Source organism: Lingula anatina, chromosome 1 (genome assembly GCF_051362555.1).
Source record: "Lingula anatina isolate TDL-2025a chromosome 1, LinAna3.0, whole genome shotgun sequence".
NCBI lineage: Eukaryota > Metazoa > Brachiopoda > Lingulata > Lingulida > Lingulidae > Lingula > Lingula anatina.
In genome coordinates this window covers 11,316,751-11,333,983 of record NC_141767.1, presented here as the reverse complement: position 1 = coordinate 11,333,983, position 17,233 = coordinate 11,316,751, and the positions used below count along the sequence as shown (strand labels likewise).

Below are 17,233 nucleotides of genomic sequence, written 5' to 3'. Positions count from 1 at the left end.
TTATCTTGATTTCTAACTGACGTCATGAGATCAACAACATGTCTGCTCTTCCGGCATGTGTCTTGCATTGTTTACGTTCTGTAATTTACCTGAATTGTATATTTTTGAGAGCGTAAGTGCAGCGATAAGGATAGATGTCGTGCCGAAATAGATTATTTTGAAAGATGCTACATTTGTGTGCTTTCATCGTCAATATAAATGGAGAAAATCAAACCTTTTTCTAGGATGAAGAACGAAGCGCCATTTTCAAAACGGACACGGTTTACGTTTGTAGCGATAACCCTTTTTGTTTTCTGTCAAGGAATCTCATATAAGACTGCATATGCACAACAAGGCAAGTGCTAGTGTTTGATTTATGTGAAATATTTTTTGATAGTTGCAATGGAGGCAAATATTTTCGACCGTTTCTTATGGTGTATTGGTAACAGATCAATTTGGTAGTGAGTCATAGCAGATTAATAAATAATACTATGGCCACACCCGGGATTGAATTTATTGAGGGTTTCATGCGGATATTTTGTGCCAACATCACTGTTTGTCACTCTCTTGCAGATTCACTTGTAGATTCACTTGCAGGTGTCAAAATGCACAAATTATATCTTAGGATTTATTGTTGCTGGTATATATGAAGCAAGTGCTGATTATGTTCTGTATAATGCTTTTAGCTTGAATATGTGACCCCATTCCCATACCTAGATCAACCTAGCAGGATTGAACCATCTCTGAGGGGATTCTCACAAAATTGCATTCAGATTAATTGGCTTAGATGTCTGCCACGCTGCTGAAGCTGCTAAACGATAGTTAATAACCCCCTAACAGCTTCAGTAGGCGTGCCAGATATCAGAGCTGCTTAGGCTGAATGTAATTTAGCAAGAAACCTCTTGGAGTTGGGTCAATCCTGCTTAATCGATCTCAGTATGGGAATATGGTCTGTGTGTCCTGCCAAATATATATACGTATGTTGCAAAACAGGCATGTCCCAGTTGTGGACTCTACTTATTAAACTTTGTTTTAAAATAAATACATATATGAAGTTTAAAACATAAATTTGAGAGTTATGATGACTATGATAATTACTATTAATTTTCAGTATTCAACCAATTATTTGCAGAATCATATATTTTGAAAATGCAACATTGAAATCATCCTCATGCCACCCCTTTGTTTTCAGTACCCTATTATGATTATTTCTTAATTTAGAAGAAAACATTGCTGAACAAACTTTTCACTCTGCTTTTCATTCTGTTTAATCATCAGACATACTTATTTTGGCATATGAAAGCATTTTGGCATGATACATATACATGCTTTTCACCTTTCCAAATTTTAGTGAGTTAACTTGAGCACATATATGTTAATTCTCATACCTTAACAGTTAACTGGCACCATTTAAATTGCCAATAGTAAATTAATCAATCAGAAAGAGACAGAGTTTTTATTTACCCACTGTAATTGAAGAAGTGAAATGTGTGAGGCTTGCCACTGCATTTTGCATATATGTTAATTGGCATGCACAAATCACATCCTTCACAGATGCACCTAAATGCATGAGTCACACATGAGATATACAAGATGAAAGATCTGTACATATTATTTTTGCTCCAATTTGTTGCTCATCTGAGCCAGTCTGCCCAGAAAGTCATATGGGGGTAAGGCAAGAAACTGATATCATGTTCTGTTGGTTTTTGGCTTGTCAACACATTTTAAAGTTGTGTTTTTATGAAATATTATCAATGAATACAATCAGATTATCATCTATTTCTGTCAATGATCAGTGGACTAAGTTGATTTATTTCAAGAGGATGACCACTCCTTTGTTGCTGCCTTTGAAGTTTTGTCACATTGCTGTTGCATATTATGTACAAAATTTCAGACAGAAGTGATTGCTCCACCCTAAGCTGGATTTCTCAGATTTATAACATATTTTCTGTTTAAAGTGGTTTTGCTTTTGATATCATCTTTAAGCTTTTGTATTGTTTTTTATTTCTTTTTCTTTTTTGTTATCCAAACAGGCTTGCCAATGGACTGTCCTAATTTTCCACCTCTTTTGCTCCAAACATTTTGTGGAAACCCTACTAACCCAAATGATTGTACATTATCTGCCTGGGTTTGTGATGGCAAAGTTGATTGTGCTGTGACAGAACTTGATGAGTCCAATGCTACTTGCAGTGGAGGTATCTACTTTTCAAGTAGACATAAAGATTATCATATGATTAATACAATTTAAGAAAAACAAGGTTATGGGTATTCTTTAAGGTGTATTTATTTTCAAATCAATAATTTTCAAGTAATCCCCTTTAGTTGCAATGCAAGCATCTTGATATCAATATATATATGTGTAATTTGCAGTGAATCCCTGTGCTTCCCAACCTTGTCAAAATGGTGCTACATGCATATCATACCCAGCTGTAATTGATGAAACAGTGGCATATTATATCTGTGAATGCCCTCCTGGAGTTACTGGAACTAACTGTGAAAATGGAGGATCACCAGTGCTTTCTCTTACATCCATGCAGACTGAGTTTGGAGCCAATGTAACATCAGAAAAGACCACAACACAAGCAGCAACTGTTCCAAATGGCACATCAGGATTAACAACCTTAAGAACTAAACCAACACCCACCTCAACTACTGGTGCTTTGCCAGGAACAACAACAATTAATACTACAATGTCAGTAACCAGAACCACAACTGTACAAAAACCCACCAGTACCACAACTGTTCAGACAACTGCAACCACAGTTTTACCAACAACAACCAGCACCAGTAAGGTTCCAACAACTTCAACAACAATATCAACCAAAGATACAAACAGTATCATAAGTGTAACAAGTTCAGCAGTACCCAGCTTCACAACAATTCTAACAACACCAACCAGCAATACAACATTAACAACAAAAGTAACTGGTGCTACAACAATACCAACAACATCATCAGCAACCAAAAACATCAGTGTCCCAACAATACCAACAGCCAGTGACACACCTGTACCAACTACAGCAACCAGCATCACACCAGTCCCTACCGAAGCAACCAGCAATACAGCCACACCAACAACAATAACCAGTGCAACAACTGTACCACAAACTAGTACCACAGTTGTATCAAAAGCAACAAGAACTACAACTGTACCAACACCATCAACAACCAGAATTACAACTGTACCGAGAACATCAATAACAGCCAAAGCAACAGCAGTGCCAACAACACTATCAACAGCTGGAAGTACAACTGTACTAATAACAACCAGTATTGCAACTATATTAGCAACATCAACAAAAACAGGAAATACAAATGTAGAAACACCAACAACAACCAGAACTACAATAGAGCCAACAATGCCAAGCACTACAACCAGAACTACAACTGTACCAACATTATCAACAGCTAGAACTACAGCTGTACCAACAACAACCAGAGCTACAACTGTTCTAACAACACCATCAACCAGAATGACAATGGAAACAACATCAACAACCAGAACTACAACCCTGCCAACAACATCAACTTCAACTGTACCGGCAACACCATTAACAACCAGAGGTACAACTGTACCAACCACAACCAGAACTACAACTGTACCAACATCAACAACCAGAACTACAACCCTGCCAACAACATCAACTTCACATGTACCGACAACATCATCAACAACCAGAACAACTGTACCAACAATGTCAACAACAAGTACAACAATGACAACTGCTCCAACTGTGATTCCATTGCCTACTGTTAATCCAGCAGATTGCATCCCTAACCCTTGCATGAATGGAGTGTGCACACTGCTCAGAGGAGGGTACCACTGTAGTTGCAGACCAGGTAAAACCAAAGTTTCACATCAAAAATTTTTGGTCGATTCCATAAATGGCATGTTATTGAAATAACATACATTCTGGTAGAGGTAAAATGTGTTAATAACTGTTAACATATAATTGCCTTCCTTCAATTTTTAAATTAATTGATTTCCATTTAAGATTATGATTTAGTCAAGTTGCCATATATGCCATATATGTGTAGCTTTTCATGACTTACGTGGTCAGTGTCTTCATATTTATTCAGGTTTTACAGGTGAAAACTGTGAAGTAGGTATCAATTTCTGCTTATCACAGCCTTGTAGCAATGGAGGCACCTGTCAGGTACGCATTAGAATATTTATATCACATGCATGTCTTTGGATGCAGCAATGATATTAATGATGTTAACTTATTTTCCATATGGTAATATGGGTAAAGAATCAGTTATGTTTGTCATTTAGAATTTGTAATGAAAGCATGGTCATTAGATAGTTTTTCCTTATATTTTTCAAATACTTTGTCTGTTGTTATATCAGCATCATAGCCTCTCACACCTGGTGGCATTAAATTTATCTTACAAAAAACTGGATGGTGTTCCAGCCTTCTCCTAAGACCCCATTCCCATAGGCGCCGTTGGTGCACATAGATATCATAGACCCAACCCTGTGGGGACTCTCGCTTAGTGCAATCAGTTTAACTTTCCAACATACTTGTATAATCACCAGGTTTTGTGTATTTTAATTAATACCAGGAGGAGGTGTGTCATCCAATTAAGTGGATTGCAGTCAGCTAAAGTCCCCACAGAGATGGGTAAATCCACATAGACCATTGCCTATGATTCAGGTGTGCCTTAAACCTCTTAAACTAAAAATGTGGTTCTATTTCAATAATCAAAGTTATAATATTATTTTAGCCTCTGGAGACAGGGTTCCAGTGCCAGTGCCCCACAGGGTACACATCTCGTCAGTGTGAAGTAGAGATAGATGAATGCAGTAGCAATCCATGTTTGAACACTGGCACATGTATGGAGCAGCTTAATGGATATACCTGCAACTGTGCAGTAGGCTATACAGGTGATCAAGTTTGTGACTGATACCAAATTGTATTGTTTTCCACTCATTTTGATTAAGAAAAGGTTCTGTGGTGGGGATTTGTTGTGGTCTGTTAAGTATGATAAGTTTGCCAGTTTGCATTTTGCTATATGAAAAATACAAAGCAATGCACACCAGAATAATATGTAACAATTTCAGTGAAGCAAGTTTTTTATGCTGTCATGTGTAAGTGTCTTGCCTCTTGTAGTTTCTCTCAGAATGATTTCCTTTTTCACCATTGTTTTTCATTTCTTAAACCATTTAAATGAAATTAACATTCCTGATTTTTACTCATTTACTTCTGAATCACAGGTCCTAACTGTGCAGTAAGCCTTAGTTCCTGTGCCAGCTCACCGTGCCAGGCAGGGGGAACATGTGTTGATGTGCCTGACTCCTTCAGTTGTCTCTGTCCATCAAACAGAGCTGGCAGACTGTGTGAGAGACGACAGCTGTGTACACAGGGTGGGTATAATATGATTCTGTTGGCTAGGGGAAATGTCAAAACTTCGGTCTTTTTAATGTAGTTTTAAAATTACCTCGTTACTAAACCTAATTAAATTTTTAATTTTTTTTTTTTAAATAAACTTGCTGAAAATGGTGAATGGAATAGAATGGAATGGGAAACTGTTGAGCTAGATGCAAAACTTTTAAGCATATGTATATATATAAAGTGTGTAGACATTTATTTTTCATTTCAGGAGACCCATGTCAAAACCATGGAATTTGCTACCCACCATCTATCTCAAGTCCAAGTCCAAGGTGTTTATGCCTGCCTGGGTTCACTGGGACTAATTGTGAAGTTGATGTGGATGAATGTGCCAGCAACCCATGTGGAAAATATGGTTAGTTTTACACTGTTATACAAAAGCCAAAGTCACACAGTATAATATCTATTATTGTGAATTATTGCTAGAATTTTTTTCTGTGAAAAAGATGAAAGAGAAGAAAAACATTTATTCTATTAGGAAACAAATATATGGGCCATAAAGTCATGATATAAGTATGCAAGCTAAATTCTTATATATTTTCAAAATAAATGATATGGAAGGGTAAATACAGGAAAACCATTCTTTGCTTAAATTGATTTTCCGTTTTAACAAATGATTCTCTCTAGGTCAATGTACAGATGGAGCCAACTCGTACACCTGTACATGTGACAGCCACCACACAGACAGCAGGTGTCAGGTGGAGGTGGACCCATGTGATGCTGGCCCCTGTCTGAATGGTGGATTTTGCTGTAGTAGAAATACCTTTGGTTGTGGAGGATTCTGGATGCCACTGGGATACTTTGAGTGTTATTGTGCTAGTAACTTTTTAGGTGGGAACTGAAAAAACTTTATTTGATAGAACAGATTGGGGAGACATATAACATTGAATTTTATGTCTTGTTTACGTATAAGTAATGTTTGTAATACATGGTCATGTATAACTTTTGTAAAGTTCTTTGCTTATGGAGAACATATAAACCTTTAATAATTTGGTGCAGGATTTCAGTTTTGAACTGCTTTTTGTGTTAAAAGATGTAACTAACAAATGCTTATTAGCAAAATAATATGTTGTAGGATTTTAGTTGTGAGATGTTTAATTTGTTATCAGTACTTGAACACAGACTTATTAGCACAGTGAAATTAGTATATTTCATTAATATTATTCTAGGAACATTGTGTGAGATAGGAATTGATGCCTGCCATTCTGAACCTTGTGTGAATCAAGGAATCTGTACACCTACAAATGATGGTTATGTTTGCACATGTCCCTTGACATTCAAAGGTATGAAGTTACCTGACATTGTCACAATTTTTAATTATGTGAGCTGAAAAATAAACATTTGATTTTGATTTTCAACTGGCAAAATGCCTTCGACTTGAAGAAGAGAAAAATGAAGAAAAGGGGTTGGAGTATTTCTAGGTATCTTATTGAAGTTTTCATGTAAATGTACGCTTTTTAGCAAAATCTTGTAAGTAGTATTGTATTTAATGGAAGATATCCTGCATTTTCTTTCAGGTGGGAACTGTGAAATACCAGATGCCTGTGCTAGCAACCCTTGTACTGGGCAGTCAACCTGCCTGAACACTGGGGACACCTTTACCTGTCTCTGCCCATTTGACAAGACAGGTGTATATTGTGAGACATACATTCCATGTGCTAGCCAGCCTTGTTTGAATGGGGCAACTTGTAGAAACAGTGGAAATCAGTATTCTTGTGATTGTCTAAAATCATTCACAGGGTACAACTGTGAAACATACATTCCTTGTTCAAGTAATCCTTGCCAGCATGGTTCAACTTGTGAAAATGTTGGAGATACCTATTTGTGTCTTTGTAATCGAAATTACACTGGGACACAGTGTGAAACATTCCTTGCCTGCTCAAGCAGCCCATGCCTTCATGGTGGACAGTGCACTAATGTGGGAGACACCTACACTTGTGCTTGTAATAGTAACTACACAGGAGCCACATGTGAAACATTCCTGCCGTGTTCCAGCTCTCCATGTTCCAGTGGAGGAACATGCATTAACATAGGTGATACATTCCAGTGTAACTGCCCAAGTTCACACACAGGCTCCCAGTGTGAACAGTACTTGCCTTGCTCTAGTAATCCCTGCCAAAGTGGAGGACAGTGTGAAAACATGGGGGATTCTTTTACGTGTACGTGTGGGGTTGGATTCACTGGACTTCAGTGTGAGACGTACCTGAACTGTACTAGTGATCCCTGCCAGCATGGAGGACAGTGTGCTGATATACAAGATGGGTTCCTGTGTACATGTCCTAGTGACTACACAGGGACTCAGTGTGAATCCTTCCTCCCTTGTTCCAGTAACCCATGTAAAAACAATGCTACATGTGAGAACCAAGGAAATACATTTGTGTGTAACTGCATGCTGGGTTACAGAGGAGTTGTGTGTGATGAGTTTGTACCATGTGCTCTCACTCCATGTTTGAATGGAGGTAGCTGTGAAAATGTCGGCTCATCTTCATACACATGCACATGTACCCCACCCTTTACTGGACAGAAGTGTGAGGTGCTTGTGCCCTGCTTGAGTAATCCTTGTCTCCATGGGAGCACCTGCACCAATGTTGGAAGATCATACATCTGTGACTGTGTGGTTCCTTATGTTGGAGACAGGTGTGAAACCATTGTCCCCTGCCTCAGTTCCCCTTGCTACAATGGGGCCACTTGTAATAATAATGGAGACACATACAATTGCTCATGTACTCAGTTCTACACTGGACAGCAGTGTGATACTTATGTCCCATGTGCCAGCAGTCCTTGCTTGAACGGGGCAACTTGCACAGGGATTGGGTCAGGCTACACATGCACTTGTGTGGATAACTACAGAGGAAAACATTGTGAAACCCCTGTTCCCTGTGGAAGTAACCCATGTCTTAATAATGGACTGTGTATCAATAGTGGTTCATCTTACACTTGTGTGTGTGGAGTTTATCACACAGGATCAAGGTAAGCAGAAGAAAACAAGAAAGGGTGTGATATTTAATCCAAGTGAAAGCAAGACTAAAAGGCAGCTTTATGCTATTAAATGGCAATATGAATTTGAAAGTCCATAGTTACAACAGATTCATGTACCGGGGTATATATATTTCAGGATTAGTTATTCACTGTGAAAATTGTCAATTCCCTGCTGTGCAATTCCCAAATATTCATTTTTGTTTGTTTTATTTTGTTTTTGCTTTCAGAATGAAAGAAATTATAAGATATAAAAAAGGTTCTTAATTTATATTATAATATAGATGTGAGACAAGTCTACCTTGTCTAAGTCAGCCTTGTCAAAATGGAGGACTCTGTACAAGCACCAGCCTTTTTGAGTACAGTTGTATCTGTCCTACTGGGTTTACTGGCACAGTCTGTGAGACCAGAGTAGAGATATGTGATGCCGCAACATGTGTAAATGGCCAGTGCAGAGATGTGGGTGGTATCAGCACTTGTGTCTGTGATGCTGGTTATGCAGGCAAGTCTTTATTATTAATTGGCTCATCTCTCAGGGTTGCCAATTCTATCCATTGATGCAAAAATTCCTCAATTTTTGTTATTTTTTAAAAAAGATATATGCTAGTTTATTCTGAATAGCATGTTAAACAACATATTAATGCTCTTTAAGTAATGTATGTATCTTTGGCCACCCTGCTCACTAGCATGGGAATTTCTCACATTTCACTACTTTGGTTAAGTAATGATTCTGATATTTGATCAGGTATGTTGTCATTTTTATAAATTTGGTAAAAAATAAGCAATGAATATAATTAAATACTGTTTATCTTGCAGGCTCTCGTTGTGACAGACAAATCCAGCCCTGTGACAGCTCGCCATGTAGAAATGGAGGGTTATGTCAGAATAGTGGTGACACCTATACTTGTGTGTGTTCTCAAAACTTTACTGGATCAAATTGTGAAACCAAGATAAGACCATGTGACAGAGCACCATGTCTTAATAATGCTGTGTGTAGAAATGAAGGCGACACATTCACTTGCATATGTCCATCAGATTATACAGGTATATTAACAAGATTTGATGATATTTATTAATATTAAAATTGTAATAGATTTTCTAGAAATTTAGCATTTTTTATCTTTACCATAATTAACTTTGCAATCATGCCACTGGGGGAAGACCTCATGTATATTCCAGTACTTTTTTTATTGTCATTAAGCAACAGAAGTTAATTTGTATCTAGGAGTTTTGTGTGAAAACCGCATCCTGCCATGTGACAGCTCCCCATGTGAGAATGGAGGCACATGCAACAATGATGTTCAGGGAACATCATACAACTGTAGCTGTGAACAGTATTACACAGGTGGGATATAATTAATATACAATATATGTATTTACACACATTTGCTTACATGCAATTACTATACATCTTTGACACATGTTTTACCTCTACCAGGGTCACAGATTGATTTTTCACTAATGTTCACAGATAATGTCTTCTGACTGTGGCTGGTGGAAAATGTGCCTATAATATCTGCCACCTTGGTAGAGGGTATTTTAAAAGTGTGATATTGGCAATTTCTGAAGCTTTCAGAGTATGTATTGATGTAACATATAATTTAGTATTTTATATTTGATTTATTAGCTTACTCATTTTTATTGTTATTGTTATTATTACATTGTCAGGGACTAATTGTGAGAACATTGTTGATCCATGCACTGAATCTCCATGCAAGAACTTTGGATTGTGTTTGTCATTTGACACATCATTCAACTGCACATGCCTTCCGCCATATACAGGTAATTTCATTTTAATGAGTATATTTCTACATCATATCAACCACTTTCTTTTGATATACTTTCATTTCTCATCATTGACAGATACCTGATTTGTTGTAGAATTATATCATTAAATGAAGAAATAGTCTGAAATAATTTTAAAGTCATAACAAGGCAGTCCATAAAAACAGGGATAAATACGTATTTAATGATCAAGGTTACTTGTTTAATTATTTAACTTAAAGAAATGTATTTCTCTTTTGACCAGGCTCCACATGTGAAGAAGAACAAAAGACTTGTAATCCAGACCCATGTCAGCACCAAGGGGCATGTTTCACAGATGCCTTTGGTATATATTGTATATGTACCAGTGACTATGAGGGCCTCTTCTGCGAGCTTACTAAAGGTATACTATGACATAAATCTAAATACCAGAATAGGTGAAAACATAATAGAAATCATTTATTCAGGTAAGCATGGCAATTTATGAATTGTAAGTGCACCTTCATGACTAACAGAATTTTGTCACATTTTTTTTAAATGAATTGTCCATATTTATCATTGTCCATTTTTATCATTATCTGGTTGAAAAACAAATTAGCTCCCCATGTTGTTTAGACAACACTATTTTTAGTTTCATTGGTAGACATTGAAGAGTCTTTTCAAAAGTGGTTTTAAACAGCATTAAACCATGTCTAATATGCAGTAAGAGTGACATGTTGAATGTGTTTACCTTTGATATTATTATTATTATTATTTGATTTCTGTAGGTCTGTGTGACCCCAGTCCCTGTAAGAATGGAGGGATATGCTGGGATGTAGGAGGTGCTGCTCTGTGTGACTGCCCTAAGGGATTTAATGTAAGATGGAATTCTGTGTTACTGTATGTTACATATTAGATTTTCAAGAGCATTAACCATGTTGAGCCATTTGTAAAGATTTATGAATTCTATATCTATAATATGCAGGAACCAGATGTATAGCTTAATTGTTATTATTTTCTAATTCTTTTGATGTCTATAAACACTTGTGTGTTTGATATCAAAATGTATATATTATATTGATTTATCCATTTGTTGTATCAGTCATGAAATAAATCTTAAACTATCTAATATAAGATTTGGTTTCCACACGTGTATTGTGTATCATCCAGGGCCCTACCTGTGAGCAGGCAGTAACTGGTTGCTCTCCTAACCCCTGTAATAGTGGAGACTGTGTGGAGGGACCCACTGGGATGTTCCAGTGCCGATGTCCCCCTGGGCTGGTGGGGACACAGTGTCAGTTCAGGGACTATTGTATATGTAAGTCACAGGATAGATGGAAATGGTAGTCTTTATGTATGAGTCCAAGAGCTTTGTACAGTGTTAAAGAGGTGGTCAGATATTTATGTCTTTTTAATGATCAAATGATGTTTTCATTTTTTATATGAATGGCCACCACCCATGTGAGATATTGTAATTACAGCCAAACCATGCCAGAATAACGGGACCTGCATTAGCCACACAGATTCTGAGGGTTTTGTCTGTGTGTGTCAGGCAGGCTACACTGGGCAATCCTGTCTTGCACGCCTCAATGCCTGCACTACACAGCCATGTAAGAATGGGGGCACCTGCTTTGATGGAGGGTCAACTACTAGTTATATATGCACTTGTCCATCAGGTATGTTGAGACAAATAAGCAAACAAATAAGGTTTTCAGTATATTAAGATTTTTTATTCAAGCTAAGAGATTGAATACCACATTAATGTTGTGACGTAAAGTAGTTTTTATTTGATTTTAGTAGTCTGCTTTTTTCAGCTAAGAGCTTGAAATCAGAACAAAATTTTACATTGCATTTTATTTTTCAGGTTATACTGGTCCTGATTGCAGTGTAGATATTGACAGCTGTATTGGAAATAGTTTCTGCCAAAATGGAGCAACTTGTGTTGATGAAGACCTAGGGTTTAGGTAAGCTTAAATAAATAATGTATGGTGACCTTAGTTTATAAAGGTACGGTATATTTCTTTCTTTCTTTGCAATCTATGTTTTATATTGCATGCATACACAGAAATATATCATAAATCATCAAGCACATAGTGTAATATATGCCTGGTAATTATGGATTGGTTTCAATTCTAATTCTTTCTCATCTCCCTGGGGATAATACAACCCACGCTGCAGCATATATGGCACTCAGGGCTATTAGACACAATTACCAGTGCTACCATGTGACCAGGTCTTAAATACATCAAAGATATATAACATCTACTAAAGATTGCATGCAAATTTGATATCATGTTTTCTTAATGTTTGTGTGAAAGCTGAATTTAATTCAGTTGATCACTTTTGCCTCTGATGTATTTTAACTATTAATTTCTTTAAAGTGTTTTTATTTCCTTTCTCATGGTAATCTTATCTCACAAATGAAACTATGAAATTCAGTTGGAGAGTCACACAGGATGTCATTCCATTTCCCATTAGAGGTGAACATCACAGCACATGCTTCCTTTTCGTTGTTTGATGAAAATTTGTGGTCTGATGGCTCACCTGTGTTCCAGTTACTGTAAGCCAGCTCTCTACCAGTCCCAAGCCAAGCCCATTTCTTGTCATAATTTAATTCAAAAGCCCCAATGAAAACTTCATTGACACCTGTAATTGACAAAAATTTAGGATTTCACAGTTTTGTGTTGTAACTGATAAAACTTAATAGAGTTTGGTATACATATACCTTTGAATTAGTTCCATTCTGCCTACTAGAAATATTATGCAACTTGAAGAAATTATTTTTCAAAAACAGGAAAAGTAATTAGTTGAAAAAATCGATATCAGTTAATATAACATATGTAGATATCAATTTGATATATGGTTGAGAATGTTACAAGTATTATGGTAATAAATGGGGATTTTCAAAGACCTCATTTATTTTGATCATTTTCTGTTATTCAAAAAATAAACATTCAGACACAAAGCTAACTTATTTCTCTAAATGTTTCATTATTACTCTAAAATCATTGTTTTGTGGGAATTTATCAATTCAACTTGTTTAGATTTAATGGGTTATTACTGTACCTCTTGCCAGACGATTAATGAACCTGTTCTCCTGTACAGTTTCTATGGACACAAGATAAGCTTGTGGGTCCAAACTCTGACAGTGTGCAGCTGCTGCTGTCCAGGTGGCCCAAGCAGGAACAAATTTGTACAATGAGTTGTCGTACTTGAAAAAATCATCTGAAAATAATGTTTGATGTAATGGGATCAAATGTGTACTATAAATGGCCATACCTAAACAGTATGTGCAAAATACTTTTTAGCCTTCTAACATCAGGGTTTAAGAATCTACTGGCCTACTACAGAAATATTTCCTCTTTTTCCCCAAATATTGTCATTTGGCTTTTGGGACAATGAGGACATTGTCTGCCAGTCATTCAAGCATGTATCTGCTATCATAAAGACAATTTAGTTATAACAAAACTATATAGAAGATGGAACCAAAGAAGTTTGTATGTAGTCATATAGGATTGATTTAAAAATAACTTACCTCTTGGTTTTTTGTTGTTTGTGGATGGTTTCTGCAATTTTTCCAGTACCTTGCTCTGATTTTGATAGGCAGCCTTGAGCTGTGCATTTTCAGTTTCCAAATTTCTGGTTCTTCCAAGCTGTTGCTGAAGAGCAAGTTCCAAGACTTTAAGTCGCTGTTCTTGCTTTTGGGATACCTCAACCAGGTTTTGTATGTTGCCTACCATACCAGAAATGTTCCTGTTTAAAATGCCAAGCCAATTTTTATTTGTTGCATGCAATTGCTTTTCTTTAGATGAAGACAACTTCAGCTCATTCAGTTTCAATAGAATTTCTGACATATTTTGATTTGCCAGAGTTTGATGTTGACTAAAGTTAGTGCTTAGCTCTAGAAAACCTTGTTGAACATCTTTGGACTGGTCCTGTAGGGTCCGGATGTCTGTGAAATGTTGCAAGGCAGAGACCTGCAGTGAAGGCAAGTCGTCTTCTATGTCCTTGAGCTGCTTCTTATGCTCTTGCAGTGTTTTCACAACTTCTTGAAGAGTTATGCGAATTGGAAGGGTTGGCTTAGGAACTGAGGTTGCACTCACTGAAGGTGGAATTGTTGGAGGCGGAGGAGGTAATTTTGGAGCTGGGGAATATTCTGCCTCACACCAAAGTAGGAGAAGTGCTGGAATGAAAAGGTTGCTGAAAATCTGGGCACCCATTGTGCTGGTCTGCTTAAAGGAAGCACTTTCTGGACCTAGCTTATATATGGGTTAAGTTGTTTACCTTGGCCATTGACGTTGATGCCCTCTCAATCAAGTCTATTGTGTTTTTAAAAGGTCATCTCCTTGTATTTGTTGTTGATATCTCTATCATCTTACCCTCTTTTTATTTCAAGATAACCTGATTATAAAGCATGTGACAGAGTTTTGATTTAAATGATAGGTTTTATCACTTGCAGATACTTTCCATATTTGGCTTTGATTATGACATAAACATTATCAATAATTTGAGGAAAAAACAACCCTGGGAAAAATAAAAACTGTAAAACCTGAATAACCTTGCTTTATCAGGGACCAGTTGTGCTATTGATATTTTAGTAATTGCATATTTGTCTATTTTTATTTTTCAGGCCGTTGCAAGTATCTCTCTAATACATAAACTTTTATCACTCTGTTTGTTTTTCTTTGGTCTATGGTAAACATGCATGCTTGTACACACGCACGCACGCACACACACACACACACACACACACTTGAGCACACACACACACACACACACACTTACTGTCATCTTTACTGTGGTAATTTTTAAATTATTCTAATGATGTCCGACTATTTAGAGCACATCTTTAATATAAAAGAAGTAGGGTTATTATGATTTGAGCTCAAAATGGTCAGAAGTCTTTTTTCTATAACTATCCAGTAATATCCTGTTCTCTACCTTCTAGATGTGACTGTGCCCTTGGTTGGTCTGGACAATACTGTACCATCAAGAACAGCTGCACACAGTCTCCATGCCGCTCTGGGTCCACCTGTGCCAATGTTCCCAACACACAGTATGGCACGGACTACACCTGTGTCTGTCAGGCTAACTTTGCTGGGGCAAACTGTGAACAGTACAACTTTTGTATATCCCAGCCATGCCAGAACCAGGCTACATGTGCTAATGCTTTGAATAATTTTGTGTAAGTATCTTGAGTTGATGGACATATTTTCAGATCTGGGACGGGCTTCATCAATGAAATTTAGACTAAAAATTAGCATTAAAATTCAGATAGGAATTTGGTCTATTTCAGTTCAAGATAAATCCATAGTAGTTCACATAGATGAAGTATTGGCCTGAAACATAAGCCATGTCTTTCTTGTTGTAAAACAGGCAAAATGTTTCATTTAATTAATACTATTACAGATTTATCTAGAGTAGACTAATTATTTGTTATGGAAGCTCATACCCATGTTTAGGCAAAAGTGCTTTTGTCAAAGTGGCCCCAGCTGTCGTTTAGTTTGGGAAACAGATAATTTCAAACTCATGTAAATTAAACAATATTTTCACTATCATCATCATTTACTTAAAAGTATTGTAGCCATTTACCTGTTGATATATTACATGGCTGTAGCTTGGCATTCTCCAGTTTTCTCAATCTTGTCCAGCATTATACTGTAGTTTTTGCAACATATGATATTATAGGTGTACCTGCCCTCCTGGTTATACAGGAGAGATGTGCTCAGAATTGGTCAATAATTGTGAGGGAATCATCTGTCAAAATGGTGGCACATGTGAGAACCAGCTGAATGCCTATAGATGTCTCTGTCTGTCCACATACTATGGAACACACTGTGAAAACAGGGACAGCTGTCTGGGTAAGGACCCAGTCTTCTTTACAGATAGCCATTGGATATTATTTCACTTTGTCAGACTCTTGAACCATTCATTTCCCTCTGTTACAAATCTTCGTTATCATTTTAGTTGTATTCTAAATAGTGCATAATAAATTATATAAACAGACAAGCACTATCACTATCAATTAAAAGGAGTGTTAGTTTGTCTCATAATTTGAATTTTTTTGTTACAAGTAGCACCACTACATATTTCTTTGGATTTTTCTTCAGATTTTAATATTGTTTTCGACATTTTAAGATCTGGTCTTTTTATTAAACTTAATATTCTTCACTTATCTTTTACTTTTCATTTAACTTAAACATTCTTTGGTTCATTTTGAGATTTTATTTAACTCTCCAGGTTCACCGTGTAATCCAAATGGCAGGTGTGTGAGCCTCAGTAACAATACAGCCAACCCCCAGATTCAGTGCCAATGCATAAACAATTATGTAGGGGACAGGTGTCAGTATTACAATTACTGTGCATCCTTCCCCTGCCACCAGAGAGCTACTTGTAGGAATGATGAAACTGGTAAGTCAAGAAGAGACCATTTTTAAGAGATAAATATATTGGATTTTACTTAAAAGGAAGATACATGTTTGATGTTTTACAGTTTGTCTTCAGAGCATAAGCTGAACATAGACTGCAATTTACAGCCATTCTGATATTTCAGGTTTTCTATGTGACTGTCCCCTGGGCTGGACTGGTGTGACTTGTAGCACTGAGGTAGATGAGTGTCAGAGCAATCCTTGCAGAAATGGAGGGAATTGTATAGACTTGGTAAGAAATCATATAAATTTTTGGAATACATGGTATGCTTGATTTAATCATTGCAATATCAAGTATAGGAAAAGATTGCTAAAGTATTGGAAAAGATTGTTGAAGATTTTAATAAGATGCTTGACTATTTTGAAGAAATTAGTTTGAAACCATTGTACAGGTGGTGGGAAAAAACTTTTACCCCACTGGTCCTTCAGGCCACCAGGATCTTTGCAGAAACAATGACCAGTAACTGAAATCATTTACGAAACTGCCATTTGGCACACAGTGTTAACCTTGCAAACTATTTTTATCCTTGTCATAGGTGAATGGCTACAGCTGTAACTGCCTTACCCCCTACTCTGGCCCCCAGTGTGGGCAGACACCATGTAGTAGTGATCCCTGTGGAAGCAGCACATCTGGAGCTGTGTGTAGAATAGCTGGCAACTCTTACCAATGCCTCTGTCCACTGGGGCTGAAAGGGGACAGGTGTCAGCAAGGTA

The 17,233-nt window shown here is 36.9% G+C and overlaps 2 protein-coding genes across 3 annotated transcripts in view; one reads left to right on the top strand and one right to left on the bottom strand.

Annotated features, from left to right (window-relative positions):
- Positions 1-30: 30 nt before the first annotated feature.
- The window catches only part of LOC106175256 (uncharacterized), a 35,322-nt gene continuing 18,119 nt past the window's right edge, over positions 31-17,233 (top strand). Inside the window, exons 1-24 of one of the 2 annotated variants that reach the window (XM_013557169.2) lie at positions 31-334; positions 2,013-2,174; positions 2,350-3,819; positions 4,060-4,136; positions 4,708-4,867; positions 5,198-5,347; positions 5,584-5,727; positions 6,000-6,203; positions 6,542-6,655; positions 6,890-8,342; positions 8,633-8,850; positions 9,165-9,392; positions 9,574-9,693; positions 10,017-10,130; positions 10,378-10,515; positions 10,880-10,968; positions 11,262-11,409; positions 11,573-11,767; positions 11,956-12,055; positions 15,040-15,276; positions 15,780-15,952; positions 16,332-16,502; positions 16,645-16,751; positions 17,056-17,230. In XM_013557169.2, the coding sequence (XP_013412623.2) occupies positions 199-334; positions 2,013-2,174; positions 2,350-3,819; positions 4,060-4,136; positions 4,708-4,867; positions 5,198-5,347; positions 5,584-5,727; positions 6,000-6,203; positions 6,542-6,655; positions 6,890-8,342; positions 8,633-8,850; positions 9,165-9,392; positions 9,574-9,693; positions 10,017-10,130; positions 10,378-10,515; positions 10,880-10,968; positions 11,262-11,409; positions 11,573-11,767; positions 11,956-12,055; positions 15,040-15,276; positions 15,780-15,952; positions 16,332-16,502; positions 16,645-16,751; positions 17,056-17,230 (6,283 nt within the window). In that variant the 5' untranslated portion in view covers positions 31-198. The remainder of the gene's footprint in view (positions 335-2,012; positions 2,175-2,349; positions 3,820-4,059; positions 4,137-4,707; positions 4,868-5,197; positions 5,348-5,583; positions 5,728-5,999; positions 6,204-6,541; positions 6,656-6,889; positions 8,343-8,632; positions 8,851-9,164; positions 9,393-9,573; positions 9,694-10,016; positions 10,131-10,377; positions 10,516-10,879; positions 10,969-11,261; positions 11,410-11,572; positions 11,768-11,955; positions 12,056-15,039; positions 15,277-15,779; positions 15,953-16,331; positions 16,503-16,644; positions 16,752-17,055; positions 17,231-17,233) is intronic. The other variant, XM_013557178.2, reaches the window with a different exon arrangement.
- LOC106175312 (C-type lectin domain family 4 member G) lies at positions 11,800-14,817 on the bottom strand. Its single transcript, XM_013557257.2, has 3 exons — positions 13,627-14,817; positions 13,158-13,316; positions 11,800-12,737 (listed from the first exon to the last, which is right to left on the bottom strand). The coding sequence occupies exons 1-3, from the start codon at positions 14,309-14,311 to the stop codon at positions 12,490-12,492; spliced, it is 1,092 nt and encodes a 363-aa protein (XP_013412711.2). The 5' UTR covers positions 14,312-14,817; the 3' UTR covers positions 11,800-12,489.